Consider the following 24,206-nt stretch of genomic DNA (forward strand, 5'->3'; position numbering starts at 1 on the left):
GCCAAATCGATGCGGGGTCGCGTTACGCTCAGGAACAAGAAGAGGGCTGGTGTATCACGTAAGGTTTCCTGAATACACTCACTCGTCTTGAAGCTTTTTCTGTCCAACTAACCACTAACCATCTCTCTCGATCTCTCCCTCATACAAGTGTCGGTCTTTTGGGAAGCTGCGAGTACCTCTCCTCGAAGCGCTACCTTCGTCGAACCTCTGCCGGACGCCTAGCACAAGAGTTCCCCCTTGTTCGGCAGGCTCTCCCACCAGAATACCATGGCTGGCCTTGTCCCCGTTGCAAAGTCCTTGGAGGATATATACACAGAAGATGCGTTGCCTGTCCAGACCTCCCGATGGGACAATCTGCTGTCCCAGTTTCAAACCACCTACAGCCACCCCGCCCAATTCGTCTCGCGCTCTCCGGGACGAGTCAACATAATTGGCGAACACATTGACTACTCCCTCTACTCCGTGTTGCCCATGGCCATAACTGCGGACGTCCTGTTAGCTGTCTCGACCTTTGAAGATACGTCCTCCACCTCCTACACGTTGAAGGTCGCCAACGTCCAATCCTCGCGGTTCCCCTCCCACGAGTTCTCCCTCCCCTACGACACTGTGGACATCGACGCCAGCGTGCACGAGTGGACAAACTACTTCAAGTCAGGGCTCCGCGGGGCTCTCGAGCTCCTACGGAAGAAATATGGCCCCGAGTTCAAGCCCAAGAGCCTGGAAGTCCTGATGGACGGCACCGTGCCCGCAGGCGGCGGCCTCTCCAGCTCGGCGGCGTTCGTGAGCGCTTCTGCGCTCGCCGTCCTCTACGCCAATGGCTATACATCAGTCGATAAGACCGAACTTACTGAACTCGCCATTGTGTCCGAACGAGCAGTAGGTGTAAACTCGGGTGGTATGGACCAATCTGCCTCGGTCTTCTCAGTCAGGGGCTCCGCATTATCCGTCTCATTCCTCCCAAGCCTGAAGGCCACGCCCGTCCAATTCCCCAAAACGGACCCAGAGCTCAGCTTCGTGATCGCCCAGAGCTTCGTCGCCGCCGACAAGCACGTAACCGGCCCCGTCTGCTACAACCTCCGAGTCGTCGAATGCAGCCTCGCAGCGGCCTACCTGCACGCCGTCCTGAACAAGACCTCAACCCCCCTCCCCCCTGATTCCGGACCCCTCGGCATCAGCCTGCGCGGCTTCCAAGACGCCTATTTCCGCAACTCCAGCAAGCCCTTCGCCGAGCAACTCACCGAGCTCATCGACCTCACCAACGCCACGCTGCCGCAAGACGGCTACACGCGCGAGGAGATCGCCCCTGTCATCCACCTCTCCGTGCCCGAGCTCAACGCCCGCTTCACATCGACGTTCCCCGTGCGAGCGGAGAAATTCAAACTGCGCCAGCGCGCCCTGCACGTCTTCTCCGAAGCGCTACGCGTGCACCGCTTCCTGGAGCTGCTGGCCTCCCCCGCCACGCCAGACCTGAGTGCCCAGCTGGGCGCCCTGATGAACGCTACGCAGGACAGCTGCAGGGACGTGTACGAGTGCTCGTGTCCGGAGCTGGACGAGCTGTGCACGATTGCGCGGCGCGCGGGTAGTCTGGGGAGTCGGCTGACGGGTGCGGGCTGGGGTGGATGCAGTGTGCACCTGGTGCCGGCGGGGAAGGTGGACAGCGTGAGGAAGGCGTGGGAGAGGGAGTATTATAGTAAGAGGGCTTTGACGGAGGAGCAGAGGGAGGCGGCTGTGGTGGTTAGTAAACCTGGTGGGGGAAGCGCGGTGTTGCTTGTTGAGGGGTAGAATCGTGTACGCACATGGACACACACATATATACCTTATATACCGATGTACCAAGCAACCTTAGGTAACTTATATACGTAGGTATCTATCAATCAGATGAATCAAATACCAGCCCATCCCGGTAATAAAATCAAAGTTTGAAATCCCCATTCACGCCTTCGCTCCCCCGGCCCTCCTCCCTGAGCCCCGCCACCCTCTCCACGAGGCTAATCTTCAGCGCTCGCGACCGCTCCGTGCACAGCTCGTACACCGTCGCTAGGTTAAACGTCAGGCCGCGCCAGGAGTGCCCGGCGTCGATTAGGGACTCGAGATGTGTGCGCGTCTGTTGCATTGCTCGTGAGTTTCTAATTTCTCTAAGAGGAAGGGAAAGGGGAGAGGAAGGGAAGAGAGAGAGAGGAAGGAACGTACGAGAGAGAGCTGGCCGAGGTATAACAAGCACACCGCGAGATTCTGGCGGTACATAGCTATCTCGACATCATCTCGCTGCCCTCCAGACCCCGCCTCAATCAAGCGCTCCCAGATCGGGACCGCGGCCGCGTACTCCGCATCACCCATACATGCAAGCGCCAAGATGACATCGCGGGCCTGCTCGTCCGCGCCAGCCGCGATGCATTTCCGCGCCGCGTCGACGTCGCCTAGGTATAGCCACAGCAGGGCCTGCTGGGCACGCAGCCTCCCGTTGTCCACGCGCAGCGTCTTCAGATGCCGCGCAGCCCCCTCCAAGTCCTCCATCTCGATGAGGGCGCTCGCCACTCGGAGGCCGAGATCCTGGAGCCGGGCATCCCACATCGCGATCTCGGCGGCGTTCTGGTCGCGCCCGGCTTTCTTGAGCGCCGTGAGCGTGAGCCGGGCTTCGCGCCCCAGCTCGTAGTAGCCCATGACGCCGCGTCGGGCGTCGTTGAAGCCCATTCCTTGCAGGCGCACGGCGAGGACGCGCAGTTCCCATGGGGCGAGGTGTGCGCCGGTTAGGTCGTCGAGGTAGTAGGAGGAGTTGAGGTCTTCGAGCGCTTTGACTTCTTGGGCGGCGAGCGCGGTGGCGTTGCAGAGTGTGAGGCAAGAGAGCCGGGTGTAGATGAGGGAGAAGATGGCTTCGTGGTCGGAGGGTGCGATCCCACTTGAGGTGAGCAGTTGGGCTGCTTTGATAGCTGCACTTCTGAAATGCCCGCCGCTGATTAGAGATTCGAGCGGTGTGTCGGTTGAAGGTTGGAGAGAGGAAACGCGGAATGGGGGAGGGACATCCAATAATGTCAGCGGATGATAGATCTCTGGTCTTAGCAAGTACCCGAAATCTTTCTGCGGGTTTTGATAATTTGACATATTGGATACTTGATGGGAGGGTGCTGTTCGATATGTTTGATTGGAGACATTAGAGCCAGGAGTTGGAGATGGAAGTCGAGGAGTTGCACGTGGAGATGACAGGCGTGGTGACGCGAACTGGGACTGATTTGAAGAGAGGGATATGGGAGAGAGGAGCTGTTGCTGGTGCGTAGGCAGGGGGAAGACAGAGCTTGTTGGAGAGGCTACCTCGTCAGGTTGAAGAGGGGAGCTGCCTCGTATTTTAGTAGGGTAGATAGATATATAGAGCAAAGGGGAGAATCAGACTCATCAATATCAAGCGGACCGCGGGTTGAGCGTCGGATAACTGCGTTGAACATTAGTCGAACTGTAGCTCAGAACATGAAAAGGAGATGCGATAGGGAGTAGACAGAAGAAAAGGGGGGCAGGGGGTCTGGTCGTACAACATCACAGGGGCTAGGAGTTAGTGAGTCGTGACAATGGAAGTAAAGCAAATAGCAGCGGCGCTTACTGGCGCTAAAGCTGCGATGCGCAACAAAGTCTTTAGTCTCATGAGTGACAAGTCTATTTAGAACGAGACATGGAAGCCTGCCTCAGAAGAGGCTGAGAGGCCCTTCTGAGGTCATCTATCACAATCACAACTATGTGATTGTTGCGAAGCCAAGACCACAACGCCGCTGACGGAAGAGCATAACATTCCACAGCAAATATGCCAGCCCATTGAACTTCTATCCCTTCAATATACATGGTTCTGTATGCGATGAAAAAGGCCAGATCTGTATAGATCAGGGGTCGTGATCCCCGTGACGACAATCCCTTGGATATCTCACGGTTCCGCGAAACTGAAAGCAGACGCGCATTACTCTACACAGCAAAGTAAGACTAACCTCTACCTGATCCTTTTCTAGCATGGTGATTCGCCGTTGATCCTTCCGATGGGCTTTCCATGGTTGTTGATGTTGGATCGTGATGGGTTCCGATTGCTTCAAGCGAACGATGTACTGTTTTATGCGAACCTCATTTGTGCACGTATAACTTTTATGCGGATTGATTTGATTGGCTCAGCTGAACCTCGAACAACCTCCTCTCAATAACTCCTTTTATGAAACTTATTGCTTAGTGTTTAGTTATTTCTTGGATTTGGGTAATCAATTTGTCTAGGTGTAGAGTATCTTTTGGAAATGTCTTGGTTCTTTGGATTTCATCGCATTTGATCGAACCAGCGACATTTTCCTGTGGCGCGTAGTAAAAGTACCTGCATTTCAAACCCTCAACGAACTGCCCCGTAGTACCCTCATAGGGAACTTGGTGCTGATGAATTTAGATCTGTCTAAAAAGATATAGCTGGGCTGCCATCAATACAAGTTCTATCCAATAAGTCTTGGTTCATGTCGACTGTTAGAGTAATTATGGGGAGTTGTTTTGGGACACTTGACATGGAAATGGCATGGCTTCAGGGCTGTAAGAGCAGTTGGATTAATAATAAGAGGCCTAATTGTACACAATGCATGGTTATGGCTCTAAACCAGTGGCGTTTTATAATATGTCAGACAGGCTGACCGTAAGCGCTTCCTCGTCAACAACCTTCTTGAAGCTCAGCGCTGCCGTCATGAATTCTCTTTCAGTCTTAGATAAGTTTGATTGGACCTCTCCGAGACACCTTCGAGGATCCTTTAACTTCCTATTCACGTCTAGCAGTACATACCTCGCCTCTCGCAGCTTGCCTGGCCGGGCGATCATGTTTTCTGTCATCCCGACGTCTCCATTGAACGTCTCCACGGTCATTTCTTGTCCACCTCCTTCAATTTTGCCTGCCTCTGTGCCTCAACTTTAGCATTTTACTCGTCGGACTTGTGTCTCATCTCTCCGTATATCTGAGAGACTGCATGGGACTTCAAGGTTAGCAACTGGACTTGTGTCCATCCATTCATTGGTGCTCAGAGTGCTACTACTACAAATTCCTTGAGGAAAGAAGCGCCCCTCATTTATCCCACTGCTAATCGTACAGACTGTTCACTTGCTCAACTCTCTCGCATAAAATTTTCATAACCCTGCATGAGGCTTCTCATCAAATCATAAACCTAAGCGCCACCTCCACCTCCACCATCCTCCTCATAAACAACATGACTAAAAGCTTCAAAATCGCCCTCGTCGACTAACCACTCCATATCCTCATCATCAGGGCCCAGCTTCGCCATCAATCCATTTCCCGGTCTTGGATACGGCGGGCTAGCAGGCGTGCTCTCTCGACTATCACCATCCGCAGCATCTTCTGAAACATGGATTGCGGGCGGTGCCGACGAGCTCTGCTTAGATTCCGGCTGCGGGGTACCTTTCGGGGTTCCCTGGCCACCGGGTGGGATTTTGCGGATGAAGTTTATAGGGGCGTTTGGATTCGCCTCCGCGCGGCTGAAGAGGCCAGCGGTTGCAGGAGGCGGAAAGGGTTGTTGGGGATGTACGTTCGTGCGACGATCTACTTGGGAGGAAGGTTGAGATGAGGAGGACCGGGAAGGGCCCGAAGGGGGGAGTTGGGCGGATGTGGGGTGCGAATTGGGTGTTGCTGGGAAGATTGGGAGGTTGGGATAGAGGACGCAGGCTTGAAGTAGTAGCGAGACGAGCTGTTGGTGGGAAAGAGAGGAGAAATATGAGCGTTTCTGTCACGTGGGATCGTCAGTATCATATAACATATACCTGAAGACTGGTGGCATAACTGAAGGAGAGACTTGTGAGAAGAGGAGCGACATACTTCTTCGGTGCTACGTCCTTGCCAGGAGACTCCCCGGCCTTGCTCAGAACCCGCACCCTTTCGACCTCGCTTCAGACTACAATCCGCGCAGAACCACGGCGCGCTCTCGTCTTTCACCATCTCGTCCGAAACAGCGGGATCATGACACATCTGATGCCAACCAAGATTACATCCGTCACAGAACACAATCATATTATTAGCCGGACTATGGCCTCTTCCACACCTCTTGCATAAAGCGTGCTCTTGCGCTCTCTTCGTCGGTCCCCTTTTCCTCGTTGGTCCTTCCGAGACCGCGGGCACGAATTGCGTAGGTTTAACAACTGTCCGTCCAGATTGAGTCATCTTGGGTAGCTCCGTAACACTGCCCGCATCATCAGACTCCGAATCATCTCCCAATCCAGACATAGCCGCTGAATCCGACGAACTTTCACTGTCATCCCTAGCCCTTTTCCTCTTCTGCCCTGCCTTGGTGCCTTTTCTCCTTCCCTTTCCAGCTCCACCACTTGCAGATGTACCACTATTCTGTCGCCCAGTCGCCGGGCTGCCTACCGCAGTAGAGCTACCACTCCTTTGACCAGCGCTCGACAAACGGGCCTTTCCTCCAGTAGACCTTCTATTTGTGTTGACAGGTGGACTAGGAATCTCCATATTCATTGAAGTTTTCATACCCATTAATACATTTCGTCTCATATCCTCGTAACCTGGAGGTGTGCCTGTTATCCCTATCGAGGAGAGGTTCGAAGACCCCAGGCCAGAGTTTATGCGCTTGAGGATCATTTCAGTAGCGGCGCTAAACTGCGGGACATATTTGGGAGGAGAATCGGTCATGGAAATATCGTTCGAGGTGGTCGAGGTGGTAGGAGGAGCAGGTGTGCTCGGATTAGGGGGCTGAGGGGCGTCCATTGCGAACGGAGAGGGGGTAGCGATTTCGAGGTAGAGAAGTATGCGCCGGCGCTCCTTGAAGGATTTGGGGGGGGCAAACAGAATTGACCTGCCGCAGAGCTATCGCAACGAGTTCGATGCTCTAAGATAGCTGTAGACCGAAGTTAATTGGGTTGTTATTGCCCTTCGCCTTGGGCTTCGAGTCTTGTGTGTGGGAGGCCAATTAGGCGTGATCCAGAGTATCAGTGAAAGGCCATTGACCGTCTAGAAGCTCCCCTCGACGTATTAGAATATTTGCAATCTCAGTTATGATCGTTTGGAAGAGCTAAAGATAAGTGCCCATATGCTGTGGCAGGACGGTGTACAGAGCTGGTCATGCGACGGAGTTCTGTTCATGTTAGCGTCCACGTGATATAAAGATCATGTGACTTCAGTTATCATCCATCTTTCCCACTCGAAGTCTTTTCTGGATGCTAGGTGGTCAGTTATATTGTACTGAGTATTGAGAATTTATCAAATAGATCCTTATTTACATGCAAGTTTATTTCACAGCCCCCTCGGCTTTCAGCGCCTTTATCTCCTCTTCATTCAAACCCAGAACCTCGCTCAAAATCTCATCAGTGTGCTGACCCAAAACCGGCGGCGCACTCCTGATACTTGGTTTGCTCTCACTGTACTTAACTGGAGTGTTAACCATCTTAATTGGTCCGCACCACTCGTGATCCATCTCCTTGATCATATCTCTCGCCAACACGTGTTTGTGATTCAGGGTCCCCTGAATATCGTTCACCGCACTATACGGCAATCCCGAGCCCTCAAACACCTCTAGCCACTCTTGCGTTGTCTTTGTTTTGGTGATTGCTTCAATTGCAGAGTCGAGTTCCTCGCGGTGTGCCACTCGTTGTGGGTTAACCGCAAACTTAGGATCTGTTTTCCATTCCGGGCGACCAAGCCCGTCACATATCAGACCGAAGAGACGGTCATTTCCACCTCCGAACAAAATATCCCCGTCTTTTGTCTTGTACGCCCTGTATGGCACAATGGAAGCTATTCCGTTTAGTATCTCTTCAGTGGGATTTTGGACTGGACTATACTTACGATGAGAAGTACCCCACCGGCCTTCATCCTTCTGCCCACTAATCAGACAACTACTCGCCAGATTCGACAACGTCGCGACCTGGCAATCACTCAGTGCAACATCGATATGCTGGCCTTTCCCCGTCCTTCCCCTCACTAACAATGCCGCCATTATACTATTGCTCGTATATAATCCCGTCGTCAAATCCGTCACTGCGACGCCCACTTTGACCGGTGGGCCATCTCGGGCACCCGTGATGTGCATCAATCCCATCTCAGCTTCGACCATGACATCGTATCCTGCACGGTTAGAATAGGGACCAGTTTGACCGTATCCCGTTATGGAGGCGTAAATCAGACCGGGATTGATTTTTTGCAGGGTAGCATAATCCATCCCATACTTCTTCAAGGTACCCGGAAGATAATTCTCGACTAAAACATCTGCCTCTGCTGCCAGCTTGTGTAGAATTTCCACCCCGGATTTATGTTGAAATGATAATCCTACAGATTTCTTGTTCCGGTTTACCTAGGTGTTCCATGTTAGCTTGGTCTGTGAATGCGATGGGGGAACGGAGAGAGATACAGAAATAAAATACGCCGACTCCCCCACACCTTCTTTACCACTCCCTTCAACATACTTGGCATACGGCGGTCCCCAGTGTCGTGTATCATCCCCTCTCGTGGGATGCTCGATCTTTATGATTTCTGCTCTTGGGCCAAACAATCAGCTCTCCACCCCAAATCTTCGCAACAAGAAGCATACCCTAAATCACCCAGTATTTGTGTGCAGTATGGCTGTAGAGTATCCTTCAGCAATTGTACAGCTTCAATTGGACTGGGTTACGCACCCCAGCCAAGACTCGCGACATGTCCAGCACCTTAATGCCCTTCAAGGGAAGCGCCATGTCGTCGTTAGCGACATCGGCGAAGTTCCTCCGCCGGGTGTTGCGGAGAGCTGAGCGAGGGACATTGGGTCGTAATAATTGCCGTGAAGCTCGAATGAGCGGCTGTGCATAGAATGAGGGCGACATTGTTGTTGTAGGTGAAAGGGTGAACTTCAGCCTGAGGACGGGACGGTGTGAGGTCTTATCCAGCCCCTCTACGGTTTACCCCAGATTTTTCGGTAGTAGTTCGGCGGGGAAAAGGTCTGGTCCGTGCCGAGGACCTACGGAGAGCGAGGGGAGAGATGAAGAAGAGATTAAAGTCGCGGCCAGGCATACCTATTCTATACAGCCAGGCAGTCGACCGTATTACATCTCCAAGGAACTGTCGAAATTTGACCTTTTCAAGAGGTGCTCCAAGCACCCGAGCATCCCGTGTATCAGTCACAAAAGCTTGGGATATGTTCTATCTGTGGTGGACTTGGATCTCAATAAGTGCCCTCTTCCTGCCTTTGCGTCTAGCTTGTCTGTCTCCATCCTTGCTTTCGGTACTTACTAACTTTGTGTTCGGCTCACGGAATGCCCCTCAGGGAAGACTATCTTTTGGTTGTTGACGTTATCTCGAAGCATACCTAGTAGGTATTTAACCAGGTTGCATGGGGAAGTTAGTGCCATCTTTAGGTAAGTGTGATGCAATTTACCTAGATGGCACCATTTAAATTCCATACTTACATTTCGCCATCGAGACCTTCGAGACCCTTCGAGCAGGCTACGGTCCAGCGAATCTTTTGCGAATCAACACTCATTTGGCCCAATTGAGTAAAACGGAAACTTTTGATCAAAGGTAGATGGCACCAAAGACAATGGGTAGGGACTATTGTTCTTCAACAACTGGCAGAGCGGCGGCTTGAGTATAGCCTTCTAAATGGTTGTTTATCATGGGATCGCGACCTCGAAAAGATACTTAGTACTATACATTCTCGGAAATCTCAACTACCTATATACCTAGATTTTGCCTAGAGGCTGCGTACAGTGCGCATGCTTAGCCGTGGCCTACTCCATATGTAATCTCCCTCATCCTGCTCGATTGATGGACTGATTCATTCATAAAACGTACCTAAAACAAGATACATCGTAAGGTACCTAACAGGAATTCAGGTACTTTTGGGTAATAGGTGTGTTAGGTGGTGGGGTATGGACGACATCATGTGACTCTGCGATTTCTCTGTACCGGTAGGTCGCGTGCCTAAACAACTTGGAAACTGCATATCTAGGTACATACCTTACATCATGCCGACTCCATCATGGCCAGGACCGACGAAGCAGAAGCTTTCTTCCAGGCTGTGTATAGCGCAGTCCAAGAGATCCCATATGGAAAAGTGACCAGTTACGGGCACATAGCACGTCTGATAGGGACCCGTAAGTTGAGAATGAGTCCCTTGAACGTCTTCCAGTGCTAGGAGCCCCCCACCCCCCCCCCCCTTCCCGAGCAATATAGATTCAAAAAAGTCCAGATTAAGAAGTATTAACATGTATTCTTTTCTAGCGCAAAGACCCCGTCAGGTAGGCGTTTGTCTTAAACATCTCCCCTCTGATCCCTCGATGCCCTTCCACCACGGAAATGTTCCTTGGCAACGAGTCGTCAATTCGAAAGGTGTCATATCTCCTAGGTAGCTCTACACAGATCTTTGTTCTGACCTTCCCTAAGCTGACACCAGATAGGGGTCATCCTTCTGGAGCTGCGAATCAAGCACAAGTCCTCCATGGTGAGGGCGTAGCTGTCAATACAGGCAGCCTGGGCGAGTTGATGATCGATTTGGCACAGTACGGATGGTTTCCGCGTCAGCTCCCCAGCGATACCGCCGCTGGGTTGGCGCCGTTTGACGATCCTGAAAGCTGAAGGAATGGTGGGGGTTTAGGTGATTAGAGGCCCCTTATGAAATACATGAGAAGAGAGCATTACGAGATATGAGAGAGGGTCACAAGATCAATTAATTGTTGAGAGGGTATTTGAAGACCTAAAGCTATGATACAGCATAGAAGCAGACGTATCTGTCTATTCAAGGCCTCTATACAAACCCTCCCCACGAATTCCTCCAAATAAAAATCACGGTCCCATACGATCTCATCTGCTAGTCCGAGCCAGCTTCACCAGTTATATTGTCCAAGTCCAAAGACTTTGGCAATGCCGTGGTCCCTCCCTTCCTCCCAGGCTGTTCATTTGGTGCAGTTGGAGTGCAAAATTTCCAATCTATTCTGATAGCTGTCCTTGTGATGATCGCAGGTCGTAGGTGTTGATACAACATCTGATGATTCAGAGGCAGTAAGGGCATATGCCCACAACCAAGCAAAGTTTAAGTAGCACCAACTGCGCTCGGGTCGGTCTGATGATGCATCATCATAATCCATTGCTGCGATCGCTGGTTAACGGAGCCCATGATCTCAAGCAAAGTCGGATGATCCGCTGCGTATGCAGCCACTTTAAATATGTAGCAATAACCAATCGAGGTAAGAGGTGATGATGTCTTTGTGATGCTGTAAATGCGATTGATGCTAAGCATCGGTGCCGCGTGAGATGTTCATAGTAGGGCTAAAACCCTCATTTGGTCTCGTCGCTACCTTCCGGAGCTCGCGCCTGAGAGCCGGGAGGAATCTGGTTGTTTGGCGGTCCGTTTGGATGCTGGCCGTGCGGCTGGAAATTCTTGTTATTGTTGTAGTTGCCATTTGGGTGATTGTTTCGATGCTGTTGCTGTCCGAATTGATGCATTTGCTGAGGACTCGTTCCGAATTGGTTTGGGCCGCCATACCCTCTCATGGGCACTATAGAAAAGGGTCAGTAAAGTGATCTAAATGTAGTTTAGTTTAGTTTAACATACTTTGTCCTGGGGGCTGTTGAGCAAAAATTGGCGTCACGCTCCCGTATTGCGGGCCTGGGCTCATGCCGGGATTCATGCCATACATGGGCTGCTGATGTCCCTGCTGCGATCCCTGGCTCATCATCATCGGGGCGCCTCTTCCTGGGCTTGGGTAGCCATTGGCACCTGGCATAGCTGAGGGGTGTCCGTTGCTAGGTGGCATGAAGTGACCTTGTCCTCCCTGTGGATACATCATCTGAGGACCTGGAGCCATTCCCTGGGCCATGAATCCGTTAGCGGGATTCTGCATCATGATCGCTGGTCCCATATGGGTTTGCTGCGGTATAAATTGATGACTCTGGGAGAACGAACGGTACTGTGGCATGGGTGGTGCTCCTGGATATGGCATCATTTGCGGATTGTACGCTAACTGAGCAGGAGGATTCATGGGCGAGGGGAATGCCATTGGAACATTATGGAGGCGTGGCGATGCAAACGACTGTGCCGAATGGGATGGCATCATTCGGTGATCATCGGAGCCGTTGAAAGGTGGGTTTGGTCCGTGACCGTGGTGGTTGCCGTGGATATTCATTGGTGGCTGACGGGGGGACTGTCTGGACGCCATGTTATGTACGCCTTGTTGTAGATGGAAAGGTAACTGATGTTGATGCGGAACCTGGGGGCCTACGTGTGACGGGTTGGTCGGCGACATAGTCTGAGCTGGGAAGGGTGTCATTTCGAAGAGTTTAGTGTAGGTGAGGTGCATGGTTGACTCAGGCTTCTCATCATTTGCGAGCTGCCTCCACGTTGGTGGTGTATCATAGGCTGGTTTCAAACCACCAGTCGCCTTCCAATCCTTCTCTGGTCCTGGCTTTATAGTCTTGATATGATTTAGAGCATCAAATTTAGCTTCGATGGAAGGTCGCTCAGATTCCGCAACCGGTTTGCGTTTTAAGAGTGAGCGTGAGACGGGAGGCGTAGGCTGTTGCTCAACCAGAGTGGCAGCCGATCGAGGACTGGACCCTGTGCTAGGATTACCATTCGGGTTGAATGTTGGGGCATGTGGGCTTGGTCTGAACTCGCTGCTGTTGGGATTCAATCGGCCTCCCTGGGCGCTTGCTATGCCGCTTGAGCGACGTGAGAAGTTGGGATCGAGGGTGTTCGAAGGCCCTGTTGGAGGAGGTCTCGACTCGTGCACGGGGATAGCATTCAACGGCAACTGGTTTTGCTTATTTTGTTCGAGATTTCTCAATCGTGAGGTCAAGTTCCCAGGTTGCCTTAATTGTTGAACAGGTATCGGTGGTTGAGATTGAGCTGTTCGGTCGCCTCGGTAGCTTTGAGCGTTGTACGGTCCTTGGAAGCCAGGATTGCGATTATTGCTCTGGCGAGTAGGAACGTTCGAGGGAGAAGTTCCATGGGTCACTGGGATGGGGCGCTGAGCTGACTTGGCATCCGAGGAGGACGCAGCAGGTTTGGCGGCTTCAGATGGATTCGCCTTAGCCTCCTCAGCATTGCGCTTAGCCTTCTCTTGTATCTCCTTCTGCTTTGCTGGGTCTTTCGCAATTATGGATACGAGATCTGATGGGACGGGAGTATGAAGTTTGAAGCTGTCGGCAAATTTCTTCAGGTCGTTCAATTTGATCTCCTTGTCATTCTTGGCTTTGGCTGAACGGATCTGATCAACATTCCTTCTCTGTTGAGCCGCAAATCCTTTGAATGCGCTGGCAACGTCTCGCTCAACTGTAGCAGTAGCGTTGGGAACACCTTCAGGTCTGACTTGTGGAGAAGCCGTGCGGCTGCTGGAAGTGGGTGGGTTAGAGACAGTGGCTTTTGGTTCTGGTGTAGCTGCTGAGCTCGATTCGGTTGCAGTTGCTGGCGTGGTGGGCTCTGCTTTAGATGTCTTTGTTGCAGCAGCCTTGTTCTTCTCCGCAGCCGGCTTCTCAGGACGAGCCAGTTGTGAGGATATAATCGCAGGATCGACCGGTGCTCCGCTAACGGTTGACTGTCCTGTTGGTGCGCGTCGAGCGGGAGGTGTGTATTTGTTGTTGGAGGATGTAAGGGGAGGGAAATCTTGTCTACGGACACCACTGTATCTAGGCTGATCTTAGCAAGGGAGGCGCAGGAAAGAGGAGGATTTAACTTACTTGTCTTCTTCATCAACGTGGTCATTTGTACTTATGTTGTCTGTAATGCGCTCCTCTGCAACATGGGCGTTATTGGTTGCGCTGCGTTCAATCTCCCTCGCCTTCTTATCTGCTTCTGCCAATCGTTGCTTGTACTGGGGGTGGCTCTTATCAATGGTTGTGGTATATATGTTCTCGTCGTAATCAGTCGTGAGTCCGAAACGTCGTTCGTTCTCTGCGAACTGATCCCAAGCTCCAGCAGAGGATTTCGTCCGGCTCGACTCTAAAGAGCCATCAATCTCTTCTGGGGTATCTGGTACCCATCTCTGTAGTGTCCGTTCGCCTTGATTTCTTCCAGCAGATATGGCACTGTCGGTACGGAAAGGGCTAGCAGTACCTGGTAAAGTTAGCTTTGATGAAGCTCGCTCAGACCAATCTGTAGCACCATTTTGTGGCCTACCGTCATTCTTTCCTGTAGACGCTCCAGCCTGGTCCTTTCTTTGGAAAGACATGTTCGGCTGCTGATCTCTATACTTGGCACCACCGTTAAGCATGTCGTTGGGTTTCTTTCCTTGTACCATGTTCGAGGCGAAAATCGACCTGAGGTGCTTGAGTGAACACCCTTCGAGCTCAACGAGCTAGCTCAATAGGCCCGATACCTGTACCGCAAGTCGATTAGCAAAGCATTCAATAACACATAGTTAAGCCAAGGGTGGTCGCTGCCTTGCTTCGTCAAGCTGTAACCCCTATATACTGACGAGTATGGGATGCCCTCCGGGTTCGGAGAGAGCGGTTAAGGCCAAGTAAATCAAAGCTCCTACCTCTTGATCGAAATACGTGCACACGCGATACGCCAATCGCGGCTGTCACGCCAATCCGTTGGAATCGGTAGATGCCTCGTGGTGACAAATCCCTAGTCCGCGAGGCAGGTCTCCGGCGATGAGGAAGGCCGTCTAGTAAGCATCAAGAAGTTAGCATTCGGGCGATGCTATTGTCAATTGCCAGATGCCCGTAGTGGTTGAAACGTTGATGGGGGGAGCTCCAAGCTGCCACCCACAACCATGTCAAAAAAAGAGGTTGGGTGTCGGGGATTGTCTCACCTCGGAAGATTAGAAATGGTCGTGAGAGCCGTCCTGCTTGTGCGATGACCTGTTCGATATCGACTAGTATTCGGCAGACAGCAGACGTTTGTCGAGAGGCCTCGGCGGTGGTGTTGAGGATTTTGGGGGGGGGAGGTGAGGGTAAGGGTGACGGAAAAGAGAGGTTCGAGAGGCCGGACGGGCAAGCGACAGTGCGCGAAGACCACAAAAAACTATGAAAAAGCGCTGGAAGAATAAAAGACAACACAAGGCGACACTCCTATTCTGCAAGCACACAATCTGGCCATCAACCTCAAGGGAGGGAAGAAGATCAAGATGGAGCGGAGCGGGAGAGGATTTGGGGGGGGGTGTGCGGAGGATGGCACAATGACAAGGAGAGCTAGACAAACGACGACGACGAGACGACGACGAGAGTTAACTTAGAGTAGTAGCCGGTGGGAAGGTTGAGGCAGGAAGTGTCGTTCCCGGAACGGTAGACGATTTTAGTGCTACTTTTGTGTGAGGACGGCCACTGGCTGGCTGGCTGGCTGGCACCGCTTCGAGTTGGGAGGGGGGGGGCCTCCCTTGCAAGGTGCAATTCGGATTCGGGAGCCTTTCCGCTTGTAGTGGCGGCTGGAGACGATCTGGAGAAGGGGGCGAGGGAAGGGCCAGGCAGAGGCAGAAAGGGAGGATGAGGAAGGGCGGGCGGGCGATGATGGGGAAGCTGTTGAAGAAGGGCGCGATGGCGATGCGATGATGGAGGAGGTGAGAGAGGAAGAGTGACCCCAGAGAGCGCGGCTCTTGGAGATGACGGATTCCTGTGCGAAAGGTTCGGGTCGCTGTCCCGTAGCACAAAAAAGAGGTAATTCCGGGGCCGTCCAGGCGCTTGAGGGAGTCAAGTGTCAATTGTTGTCCGGGACGCATTTGGCAGAGCCAGCCAAAGCCTTACAGTCCCCAACCTTAAAGTACCTTACCTACATATACCTTAGGTAGAAAGGCAATAGCGTAGTACAAGTGCGAACTTCACGATAGCTTCTACTCTATAGAGACTCGACGCTCTCCATTCTGCTTCTGCAGGTACGACCAAGTGCTCTCTGCGATGCATTTCTGTTACATGAACTCATATACTCACTCGCGTGATCCATCAATAATTGGAGCTCTCTGCACATTGACCCCGGTTAGACTTTGTCCTGCGTGCATAGTCTGTCTGTAAAGGGCGCGCCAGTCTATTATCTACCTTGCTGTAGCTACTTTATATCTACTTACCTTCATGCGTATACCTTGCACGTCTAGACTCCTACACGGTAGGGCACATGGCTGGCGTTTTTAGATGATTCCGCTCTGCCGGTTTCTGTCGATCGGCACGCCCTCCACCACTTGGATAGTAGATCCAGGTATAATTAGATGCTTAGCTACTCCTGTCCTCCGTAGCTCGAGGACTTGCATAAGGTACTTAACGTCTAGCCAGAGAATGCCACAACGGGGCACTTGGTCTGGTGTCTCACGGAGTGCTTCTGGAAGTCTTTCCCGCCTAGCTTCCCAGGGGGAGAATGGAGCATAAATCACCGATGACTACATTGTAGAGAGACTATGAGCTGTTGCCCTTGCATCTTCGGGCATATATAGTTCCAAGAACCAAATGCGCAGGGGAATAAAGATACGTAAATTTTATATGTTATCAGATTCCAAATCTCATGACCATATACACCGTACAGCCGCATCCTTGTGTTTCATCATCGCTAAGCACGCTACGCTAAAACCAAGCCAGAAACGTGCACTTCACCTTCACGGTTCACCTCGTATCTATCTGGAAGAAGTGAAGTACACAGTACAGCTTCTGATCAAAGCACCCGAGTTCAACGTCGACCGCCAGAACTACCGCCATCGATATTAACATCAACTCGGCTTGGCTCGCGTCCAATCTGTGACCGCTTTGTCGAACGAAGGATCTGCACACAGCGATGCTTGGTTGCTAGAACCCGCCCAAACTTCTTGATCCGGGAGGGATTGCAGAGATGCAGGCCCAGGCTTCGCAAAGGTCGATTCAACGGAGGTCACCTGTTACTGATCCAGCACCTCCTCCATCCGAACTGGCAAATCTGGTTCGGCCGATGTCTCCTCCTGTTAACGTTCCACATCCGCGAGCCTCGACTTCATCCGCGACCTCGAACCAGAGTGGCAGCATGAGTAGGAGGCACAATGTATGTTCAACACCGGCAGAGGAATCAAGAACCCGAGGTTTCGGTTGCTTATATTTGAATAATTGCCAGAGGTGCTAATATGTCCGTCTTCGTAGGCCGGTCAAACCTCCCAGAGTGGCCAAAGTGCGCCTCCACTATCTCAGATCGAAAAGAGTGTGACCCATCTCCTCGTCGCTACGAAGCAGCTCCTCGAAACCCTCACGCAATGGTCTCGACACCAGGCAACAGATGCGCAAGTATCCGATGTATACGTAAGATTGGGATATGAGTTCAACATTGCGTGCAGAGCTTTCACGGCGATCAACGTCGATACAGCAGACCTGGGCAACGTTCCAGAGCTATTACGGCACATCCTCGAGTCAACACTTAGTCAGGAAGCAAGCGTCGAAAGCTTAGAGAAATACCTTCCCCGAATCAGAGATATCATTATTAATTTACTGCACGGCTTGAAACGAAAGCAGCAGAAGCTCCGACAGAAGCAGTCGCGGGATGCTCAAAATGGAGAGGCACCCTTGCCCAGGAATGTCAGTGTCAGCAGCGCTGGGAGTGCCAATACCGGGCTCACTACGCTCCTAGATCAGGGACTCTCAAATAACTTTCATGGTGATGGCAATGCAGCAGATAACCGGGATAGCTCGGCGTCAATAGCAAATTCGGGTGGGGTGCCGCCGCGGACATCTTCAGCAACCACGGGCCGGCGGGGCTTCCCCTCAAGGGGTCAATCTCGCGATTCCACATCTTCTGGCCAGTCATCATTATCAAGCACAACAATGCAGAATATGCCTGTCCTTCCACCATATGCTGGAGAAGAAGGACGGGCGCCCGCTCGTGCAGTCTCAGGGGAGTTTAGCGTGGATTCCTTCCCACCACCTCCTCCGCCACCAAAGCAGCAAAATGCCCTTGCAGCCTTGCAGCGAGGCGGAGATCTCGAGAGACGAGCGTCGAGAAGATACTCGGCGTACCAGCTATCCAAGCATCTTGGTGCATCTCCCAATGGTTTGCCTATGCTTCCACCCACGCAGAATTCGCCCATACCAAACAGGGGCCGGAATGATGCTCGAGAATCTATGAGAGCAGTTCAAACTCGAGGAGACCAAGGACACAAGCGCCAAAATTCCAGTCGGATAGTCGCTGACGTCTCACCAGCACGGGTCTCAAGGCAAAGCCCGGACGAAGTGACAAGACCTCAGGTGTTAGAACCTCCTAACGAAGCAGGACGGAATGATAGTCCAATAGCGAAGACTCCGGACGACAAGCTCAGGAAATCCTTCGACTTCGAGGGCCCAAGCGCAACTTTACAAGGACCCCCTACTGGTGCCCCAGATGCCCTTCCAGCATTCTCTCCGGTAGAAACTGGGAGAAAAGATAACGGGAGTCCAACACAAACCCAACGGCCTAGCACATCAACAAATGAGAGTGGAAGCCAAGAAAGACAATTTACACCAGAACAATCGCCTCCTCCTGACAAAGAGTTAACACTTTTCCTGCAATACAAAACAAAAGTGAAGAAGTTTGTCCTGGCAGATGGGTACAAGGATCTTTCTATTGCACGACTACAGCTGGCCTTCATAGAGAAATTCGCTTGGAATACTCATAACAATGGAGTTGACCTGCCAGAGATCTATATTCAGGATCCTGTGTCTGGTGTGCGGCATGAGCTTGAGGATCTCAATGATGTCAAAGATCGGTCTGTGCTTGTTTTAAATATAGAGATCCTGGACGAGGTAAAACGGCATATTGACGATGGCATTGGGGGGCTAAAGCGAATCGTCGAAGGCGTGAAAACGGCAGTTGATGATCAGCAAGCCAGCATACAACGGGTTTCGGATCGTCAGCAAGATGCTGCAAAAGAGATAGCGCGGCTAGCTGCTGCTAGGCCTGTTTCGGTGCAGCCGTCCATTATGCGCAACCAACAGGTGAACGGTTCAACTTCAAACCTATCGAAAGTCAATAGTGATGATCAAATGAGCGAGGTCCAGAGTCTACGCCGAGACCTGGCTGTTCTGCGACAGACATATTCCGCCTTCCAATCCGACATTCAGAGTTCAATGTCTCTCATCCGCACAAAAGCCAACTCAGTCAAGAGTGTCGCTATCAAAGCAGCTATTCCCGACATTGAAGGCGAATCTGGCCGTGCCTATGTCAATGCTGGTAAGAAGACGCTCAATGATGATTCTGACAGACTTGTTGGCCAAGTCGACGACCTCCAGGATATTGTCGAAGATCTCCGTAAAGATGTTGTTCTTCGTGGTGTCCGGCCCCTTCCCCGCCAACTTGAGACAGTGGCCAAGGATATAGCTCAGGCCACCCAAGAGCTCAAGAAGATGCAGGACTTCCTTAAACGTGAGCGTCCTGTTTGGACCAAGATCTGGGAGAAGGAGTTGGAGACCGTATGTAATGATCGTGAGGAGATGACCATGCAGGAAGACCTGGCTGCAGATCTACAAGATGATCTTGAGAAGGCAAGTCAAACCTTTGCGCTTGTTGAACAGGCTACAAAGGAACAGATGAAGGATTCCCCTGGTACAACTCGTGTGCGCGGGCTGAATCACGTGGTTGCTGCTGATCCCGCAATTGCGAAAGAGGGCGTGCTTGACGAAGTTCGTGCTCTTCAACCCAACCACGAGAATCGCTTGGAAGCCATTGAGCGTGCGGAAAAGCTGCGCCAGAAAGAGCTCGAGAGTCGACGAGGAGGCGAGTTTCAAAAAGAGCTCGGGAACTTCGTGGAGGAAGGCAGATTGAAGAAAGCCGGTGGCTACGAGGAGGTCGAAAGAGCGAGAAGGGCGAAAGATGAAAAGATCCGGAAAGAGGTTTGGGAAAGACAGAACGGAATGACGCAAGCAGATGCTGTTGCAGAACCGACTCCAGAGCCCACTGACGAAGAGCTTGGCAATGAGGGAGCTGGTGAGACTGCGGGTGAGACTGCGGGCGAGACCGCAGGCGAGAATACAGAGGAAGCTCCTCCAGTTGATATCTGAGAGGTGTGAGGGGAGACGGAAGAGGGAGATGACCTGCAGCTTCAATTCTTGTCACTTATTTCCTTATCTGCCCTTTTCTTTAATTGCTTTATGATTGGGTTCCGGATGATGGTTTACGTTGCGTTCTTTCAGCAGGGCGTTCGGCAAAGGAGGGATTACCCATTCTGTCAAGTACAGAATAGCCCTCTTCAGAATGAGGAAGGGATTCAAGGGCGATTTGCTATTTGCTTTTGCCCCCCAAATTTAGTTCTCAAACCCCGTTTTAAACATACAAGGAGTAAATTGAAATGTAGTGCCTGCTGCTCCCCTACGTGGTATTAGCATCCCTTTGGGAATAAACCCATTTCGTATAGATATCCACCCACCTCGTTCCCAGCTTCGTCCGCTTCTTCTCTCCCCTACAAGAGATAGATACCTTTACCCCTCATGATGATAAGAGCATGCTCCACGAATAAGCCTGCCCATCCCGAATTCCCAATTCTCCCCTTTTCTCCTAAGCGAGATAGCTAGCTCCTCAGGCACACGATCTAAACAAAAGGATTGCGATTTTGGGAACCCTTAATCAACTTTTCCTCTTCTTAATTATCAATTTAATTTTTACTTTATAGGTATGTAGGTACCTTAGGTATATTGTATGTGGAAGAACACAAACAAGCAAGCAAGCAAGCAAGCAACAGCCTCGACCTCTGCACTAGAAACGCGTCTAGCCAGACGTATCTAGGTATAAAACTGAACAACAGGCAATGGTATCCAAGCTTTGCAAAACAAACCAACCGAACACACAAACAAACAAGGACGTCAGAAAGGAGCAAGCAAGCAAGCATTTTTTGAAAACCGTGAGAACGCCTCTATCCAAGCCGCATATACATCATGATAACAGCAATTACTTTTTCGTGTGCTGCAACAAATCATTATGGTAGACGGTAAATACGTAAATGCAAAGATATCCCCGGAGGGATGGAGGGATGGGGGGGAGCTCTAGACGGCATCCTCGCCATCCTTGGTCGGGGTTTCCTCTTCGTTCGGCACGACGGGCAGTATCGGGGCGAAGGAACTGTGGCTTCGGATGCGGGCGCCGTAGATGTAGAAGCAGATGGGGATGGGGACGAGGCACAGAGCGACGCAGCCGAGGAGCGTGCCGGCCCAGTTGACACCCATGCCATTGAACATGTACGTGGCGAAGAGCGGGAAGCCGGCGCCAGCCAGAGAACGCAGGAAGGTGTTGGCGGCAATAGCGGAGGCGGCGAACATGAGGTAGGCGTCGACGAGGTAGTTGAGGGATTGCAGGAAGATGGACAGGAGCCCAAAACCGGTCATGAGCCCAGAAAGAGTGGGCACAATCCAGTGGATGTCGGCGCGGTAGCCAGACCAGCCGAACCAGAAGAGACCGCCGGCGAAGGACATACCGCCGTAGATGACAGGTGGCAGACGCCATTCTGGAATCGGGATGTTGTTATTAGCCTGGAGCTTACGATTGTAGCTTGCTTGGGTCAGCACGATATAGAGACCGGCCAAGAGCATCCCGATGATCATCCCGAAGTATGGCAGTCCTCCAACACCACCGTTGAAGCCATGGATCTGCTGGAAAACGATCGGGTAGGCCGTTAGGAACAGGTAGAGTAAACCATAGATGAAAGCCATGTAAATACTCAGAAGCAGGACGATGGGTTCTGTGGCCAGAAGACGCATGGGACGCGAGAAGTTCTTGTTGATCAACTCGCGGAAGTCGATCTCGATTTCTTCCTGCTTGGCGTGAATGCCCCAGTTCTTGGTTCTTCTACGGAGCTCGGCGGCTTTGGAAACCAGGATGATGGGAGGGTAAGTCTCTTCGAGGAAGAACAGATCGAGGAAGAAGGCAAGGAAGCCCATGATAGCCACGATCCTGTAGACCCTGTTTAGTAGTTGCCCTTCTATCTTCAGGGGTTTGACTCACCATTCAGTCCAACGCCAACCCAAGTAACTCTCCACGATAAATCCTCCAATAAAGGGTGCAAGAAGAGGACCAGTGAAAACGGTCATCGAGAAGACTGTGATAGCTAAGCCACGAGTTCTATTGTCAAACATGTCGGAGAAGACGGCAGCCACAACAGCCAAAGGACAAGCCCCGAATATACCTGAATCAAGGTCAATACTTTGCAGTGCACAAGAGCTCTAAGAGAGCGTACCTCCCCAGAATCGACAAAGCAAGACCGTTTGAAGATCTTTGCCAGCAGCGACGGCCACCTGGAAGATTGAAAATCCAAACATGGATAGAATCAAAGGCAGCCGTCGGCCTTTCAGCTCACTGAGAGGGGCCCAGAAGACGGGACCCAAGGCAAATCCAAGAACATAGAACGAGAGGCCGAGCAATCCCACTTCGCTGGAGACATGGAATTTATGGGCCACTGCTCTTGTTGCGGTGGAGAAGATACTAGAGGTAAAGGCCGACACAAGAGTCGTATAACCAAGGATGACGGCCGTAAAGATTCTAATCGAGGTTAGACTTGACGTTGATGTGACGGGAGGGGTGGCCGCAGAGGGCATACATACTTCTTCTTCAACGGCCAATTCTGGGCGTGCAATGGATCGTCTGGCCCGACGAACTCAACCACATACTGCTCCTGGTCGGGCAACGGAGGCGGATAAGGCTTGCCCAGTCCCATCTCAGGGAGAGGTCTCCTACTCTCCCTGCTCTTCCCCGTCTCGCTCTTTCCGATGGTGCCAGCATGTTGGCTCTTCGCGGTTTGAATTCTGCTCAGGACGGTCGGGTTGCGCTCCAGGTCGCCCTGTGTGGACGTGCGGCTCATGCCATTTTCTCTGCGAGCAGCTGAGCCGCCGGACGAACTTGAGGTGGTCGAGGCGTTGGTTGGGAGGCGCTCGATCTCATGCGTCAGTCGTCTTGGCGGAAAGGTCTCAGGAAATCTCTCCGGCGACGCCTGGCGCTCAGCCTTTTCCATCTCCTGATCAGCGATATCCATCTTGGCGGTCAGGAATGGGCGCGACGTATGCAATGAATGAATCGATGTACGAATGAAGCACGCAAGTCAGTCAATCAAACAAAGACGCAGCAAAAATACAAGGCAAGAGGGCGGGAGAGCGAGAGAACAAGAGGCAAGACTCTTGAGCAAAGGAGAGAGCGCGCGCTTCCTGGGTCTACAGCGGCGCAATCCCATTATTATTCTTTTTCTTTTATTTACTTCTTTTCTGAACAGGCCAAGGTCAGCCCGGGGGCCCACTGCGGCGTTTGCATTAAAGGACATTAGGCCTTGAAACCCCGGCACGGCCTTCCGTTGCTGGGGTGCAACTGGGGACCGTCAGGTAGCAATGGGGCCATGCCGGGCTGGAAGGGCCCTGGCGGGCTGGAATCTATGGCTATATGTCGACACGTGCGGTGATTGTTGATGGCACGGTGAAGCGTAGTGCGGTTGCTGGATCTCAACTCCTCAAGAGAGGGCAACAAAGAAGGTTGCACAGCAAGAGAGTGGCGACCTTGATCATGAATGGGGAAGAACTGTACACAAGAGCAACTGCCGTTCTTCTCAAGCGGATTACAGATGGTTTGTTACGACCGATGAAAAAAGGCAAAAGAAAGACCAGGAATCGACCAGGAACCGACCGAAAAAAGTGACCAAAAAAGCCAAACCCCGATCCAGGGCACTGGTCACGGCACTTATCTGATTCTATACGTACGTTATACGGTTATTTGCGGCCCAATGTGACAGCACGAAATCCACAGGACCACAGCCTACACCGATAGCGAGATATAAGGTAGACTTGGCTCTCTTGTGTGTTGCCACAGTCGAGAGAGAGCAACCTCGCTCTATCATGCTTCTCTCACAATCATCCCCCAATTTACCACAACCATGGGCGCTATGAAAGCGCTGCCGACGGTCGACGATCTCCCGGATCGATCTCCATAAAACAATGAACTGCTCCTATAGCATTTAAACAACCAGCTGGTCACTGACTCAAAGAATGGCTTCAGCACATGCACGGAAGGCTCAAGGAGTCGACGTTAAAACTGTTATCGATTAGCGCATCCGCGCGTGAAGTAAGGTTACTTTGCTAGGCAGTGTACTTTAAAAGCCAAAGGTACTTTAACTTCGCTACCACATTCCTACTGCTGGAGAGCGAGAGCTAGGCCGTCTGTCACTCGCTCTGACGGATGGCCCGAGAGACCGAAGGCCGAAGGGCCAGGGAAGAAGAGCGTACTAGGCCCAAGGCAGAGGCCACCCGCTCAACAACCTTACTCGTACGTACGATCATCAATGTGTCGGTGGGTAACTTCGGTACTTGGTAAAGGGTAAATACGAAGGGAATCTCAGCG

General features: G+C 51.9%; 8 protein-coding genes across 8 annotated transcripts; 3 read left to right on the forward strand and 5 right to left on the reverse strand.

Moving 5' to 3' along the window:
* Positions 1-179: 179 nt before the first annotated feature.
* On the forward strand, positions 180-1,847 carry M430DRAFT_231956 (hypothetical protein). The gene has a single exon (XM_024864853.1). The coding sequence runs from the start codon at positions 268-270 to the stop codon at positions 1,780-1,782; it is 1,515 nt and encodes a 504-aa protein (XP_024721564.1). The 5' UTR covers positions 180-267; the 3' UTR covers positions 1,783-1,847.
* M430DRAFT_119906 (hypothetical protein) lies at positions 1,727-3,446 on the reverse strand. Its single transcript, XM_024861760.1, has 3 exons — positions 3,385-3,446; positions 2,191-3,328; positions 1,727-2,104 (listed from the first exon to the last, which is right to left on the reverse strand). Exons 1-3 carry the CDS (start codon positions 3,435-3,437, stop codon positions 1,913-1,915), a joined length of 1,383 nt encoding a protein of 460 aa, XP_024721565.1. The 5' UTR covers positions 3,438-3,446; the 3' UTR covers positions 1,727-1,912.
* Positions 3,447-4,827: 1,381 nt separating this feature from the next.
* On the reverse strand, positions 4,828-8,846 carry M430DRAFT_66006 (hypothetical protein). The gene is made up of 7 exons (XM_024869205.1): positions 8,632-8,846; positions 8,547-8,578; positions 8,367-8,493; positions 7,805-8,309; positions 7,257-7,753; positions 5,825-6,778; positions 4,828-5,732 (listed from the first exon to the last, which is right to left on the reverse strand). The coding sequence occupies exons 1-7, from the start codon at positions 8,812-8,814 to the stop codon at positions 5,160-5,162; spliced, it is 2,871 nt and encodes a 956-aa protein (XP_024721566.1). The 5' UTR covers positions 8,815-8,846; the 3' UTR covers positions 4,828-5,159.
* Positions 8,847-9,946: 1,100 nt separating this feature from the next.
* Positions 9,947-10,795, forward strand: M430DRAFT_119913 (hypothetical protein). The gene is made up of 3 exons (XM_024861761.1): positions 9,947-10,083; positions 10,211-10,334; positions 10,387-10,795. Exons 1-3 carry the CDS (start codon positions 9,969-9,971, stop codon positions 10,562-10,564), a joined length of 417 nt encoding a protein of 138 aa, XP_024721567.1. The 5' UTR covers positions 9,947-9,968; the 3' UTR covers positions 10,565-10,795.
* A 468-nt stretch (positions 10,796-11,263) lies between these two features.
* M430DRAFT_18462 (hypothetical protein) lies at positions 11,264-14,223 on the reverse strand (the record flags this gene model as incomplete). Its single annotated transcript, XM_024863878.1, has 4 exons — positions 11,264-11,484; positions 11,541-13,612; positions 13,664-14,039; positions 14,103-14,223. The coding sequence occupies 4 exons, from the start codon at positions 14,221-14,223 to the stop codon at positions 11,264-11,266; spliced, it is 2,790 nt and encodes a 929-aa protein (XP_024721568.1).
* Positions 14,224-15,058: 835 nt separating this feature from the next.
* M430DRAFT_231998 (hypothetical protein) lies at positions 15,059-15,916 on the reverse strand. Its single transcript, XM_024864854.1, has one exon. It carries the CDS (start codon positions 15,643-15,645, stop codon positions 15,157-15,159), a length of 489 nt encoding a protein of 162 aa, XP_024721569.1. The 5' UTR covers positions 15,646-15,916; the 3' UTR covers positions 15,059-15,156.
* A 664-nt stretch (positions 15,917-16,580) lies between these two features.
* Positions 16,581-20,203, forward strand: M430DRAFT_119919 (hypothetical protein). Its single transcript, XM_024861762.1, has 2 exons — positions 16,581-16,922; positions 17,018-20,203. Exons 1-2 carry the CDS (start codon positions 16,737-16,739, stop codon positions 19,898-19,900), a joined length of 3,069 nt encoding a protein of 1,022 aa, XP_024721570.1. The 5' UTR covers positions 16,581-16,736; the 3' UTR covers positions 19,901-20,203.
* Positions 20,204-20,878: 675 nt separating this feature from the next.
* Positions 20,879-22,857, reverse strand: M430DRAFT_100063 (hypothetical protein; the record flags this gene model as incomplete). The annotated part of the gene is made up of 4 exons (XM_024860604.1): positions 20,879-21,782; positions 21,834-22,014; positions 22,066-22,367; positions 22,430-22,857. The coding sequence occupies 4 exons, from the start codon at positions 22,855-22,857 to the stop codon at positions 20,879-20,881; spliced, it is 1,815 nt and encodes a 604-aa protein (XP_024721571.1).
* Positions 22,858-24,206: the final 1,349 nt, after the last annotated feature.

The sequence above is a fragment of the Amorphotheca resinae genome, assembly GCF_003019875.1.
Source record: "Amorphotheca resinae ATCC 22711 unplaced genomic scaffold M430scaffold_5, whole genome shotgun sequence".
Lineage (NCBI taxonomy): Eukaryota > Fungi > Ascomycota > Leotiomycetes > Helotiales > Amorphothecaceae > Amorphotheca > Amorphotheca resinae.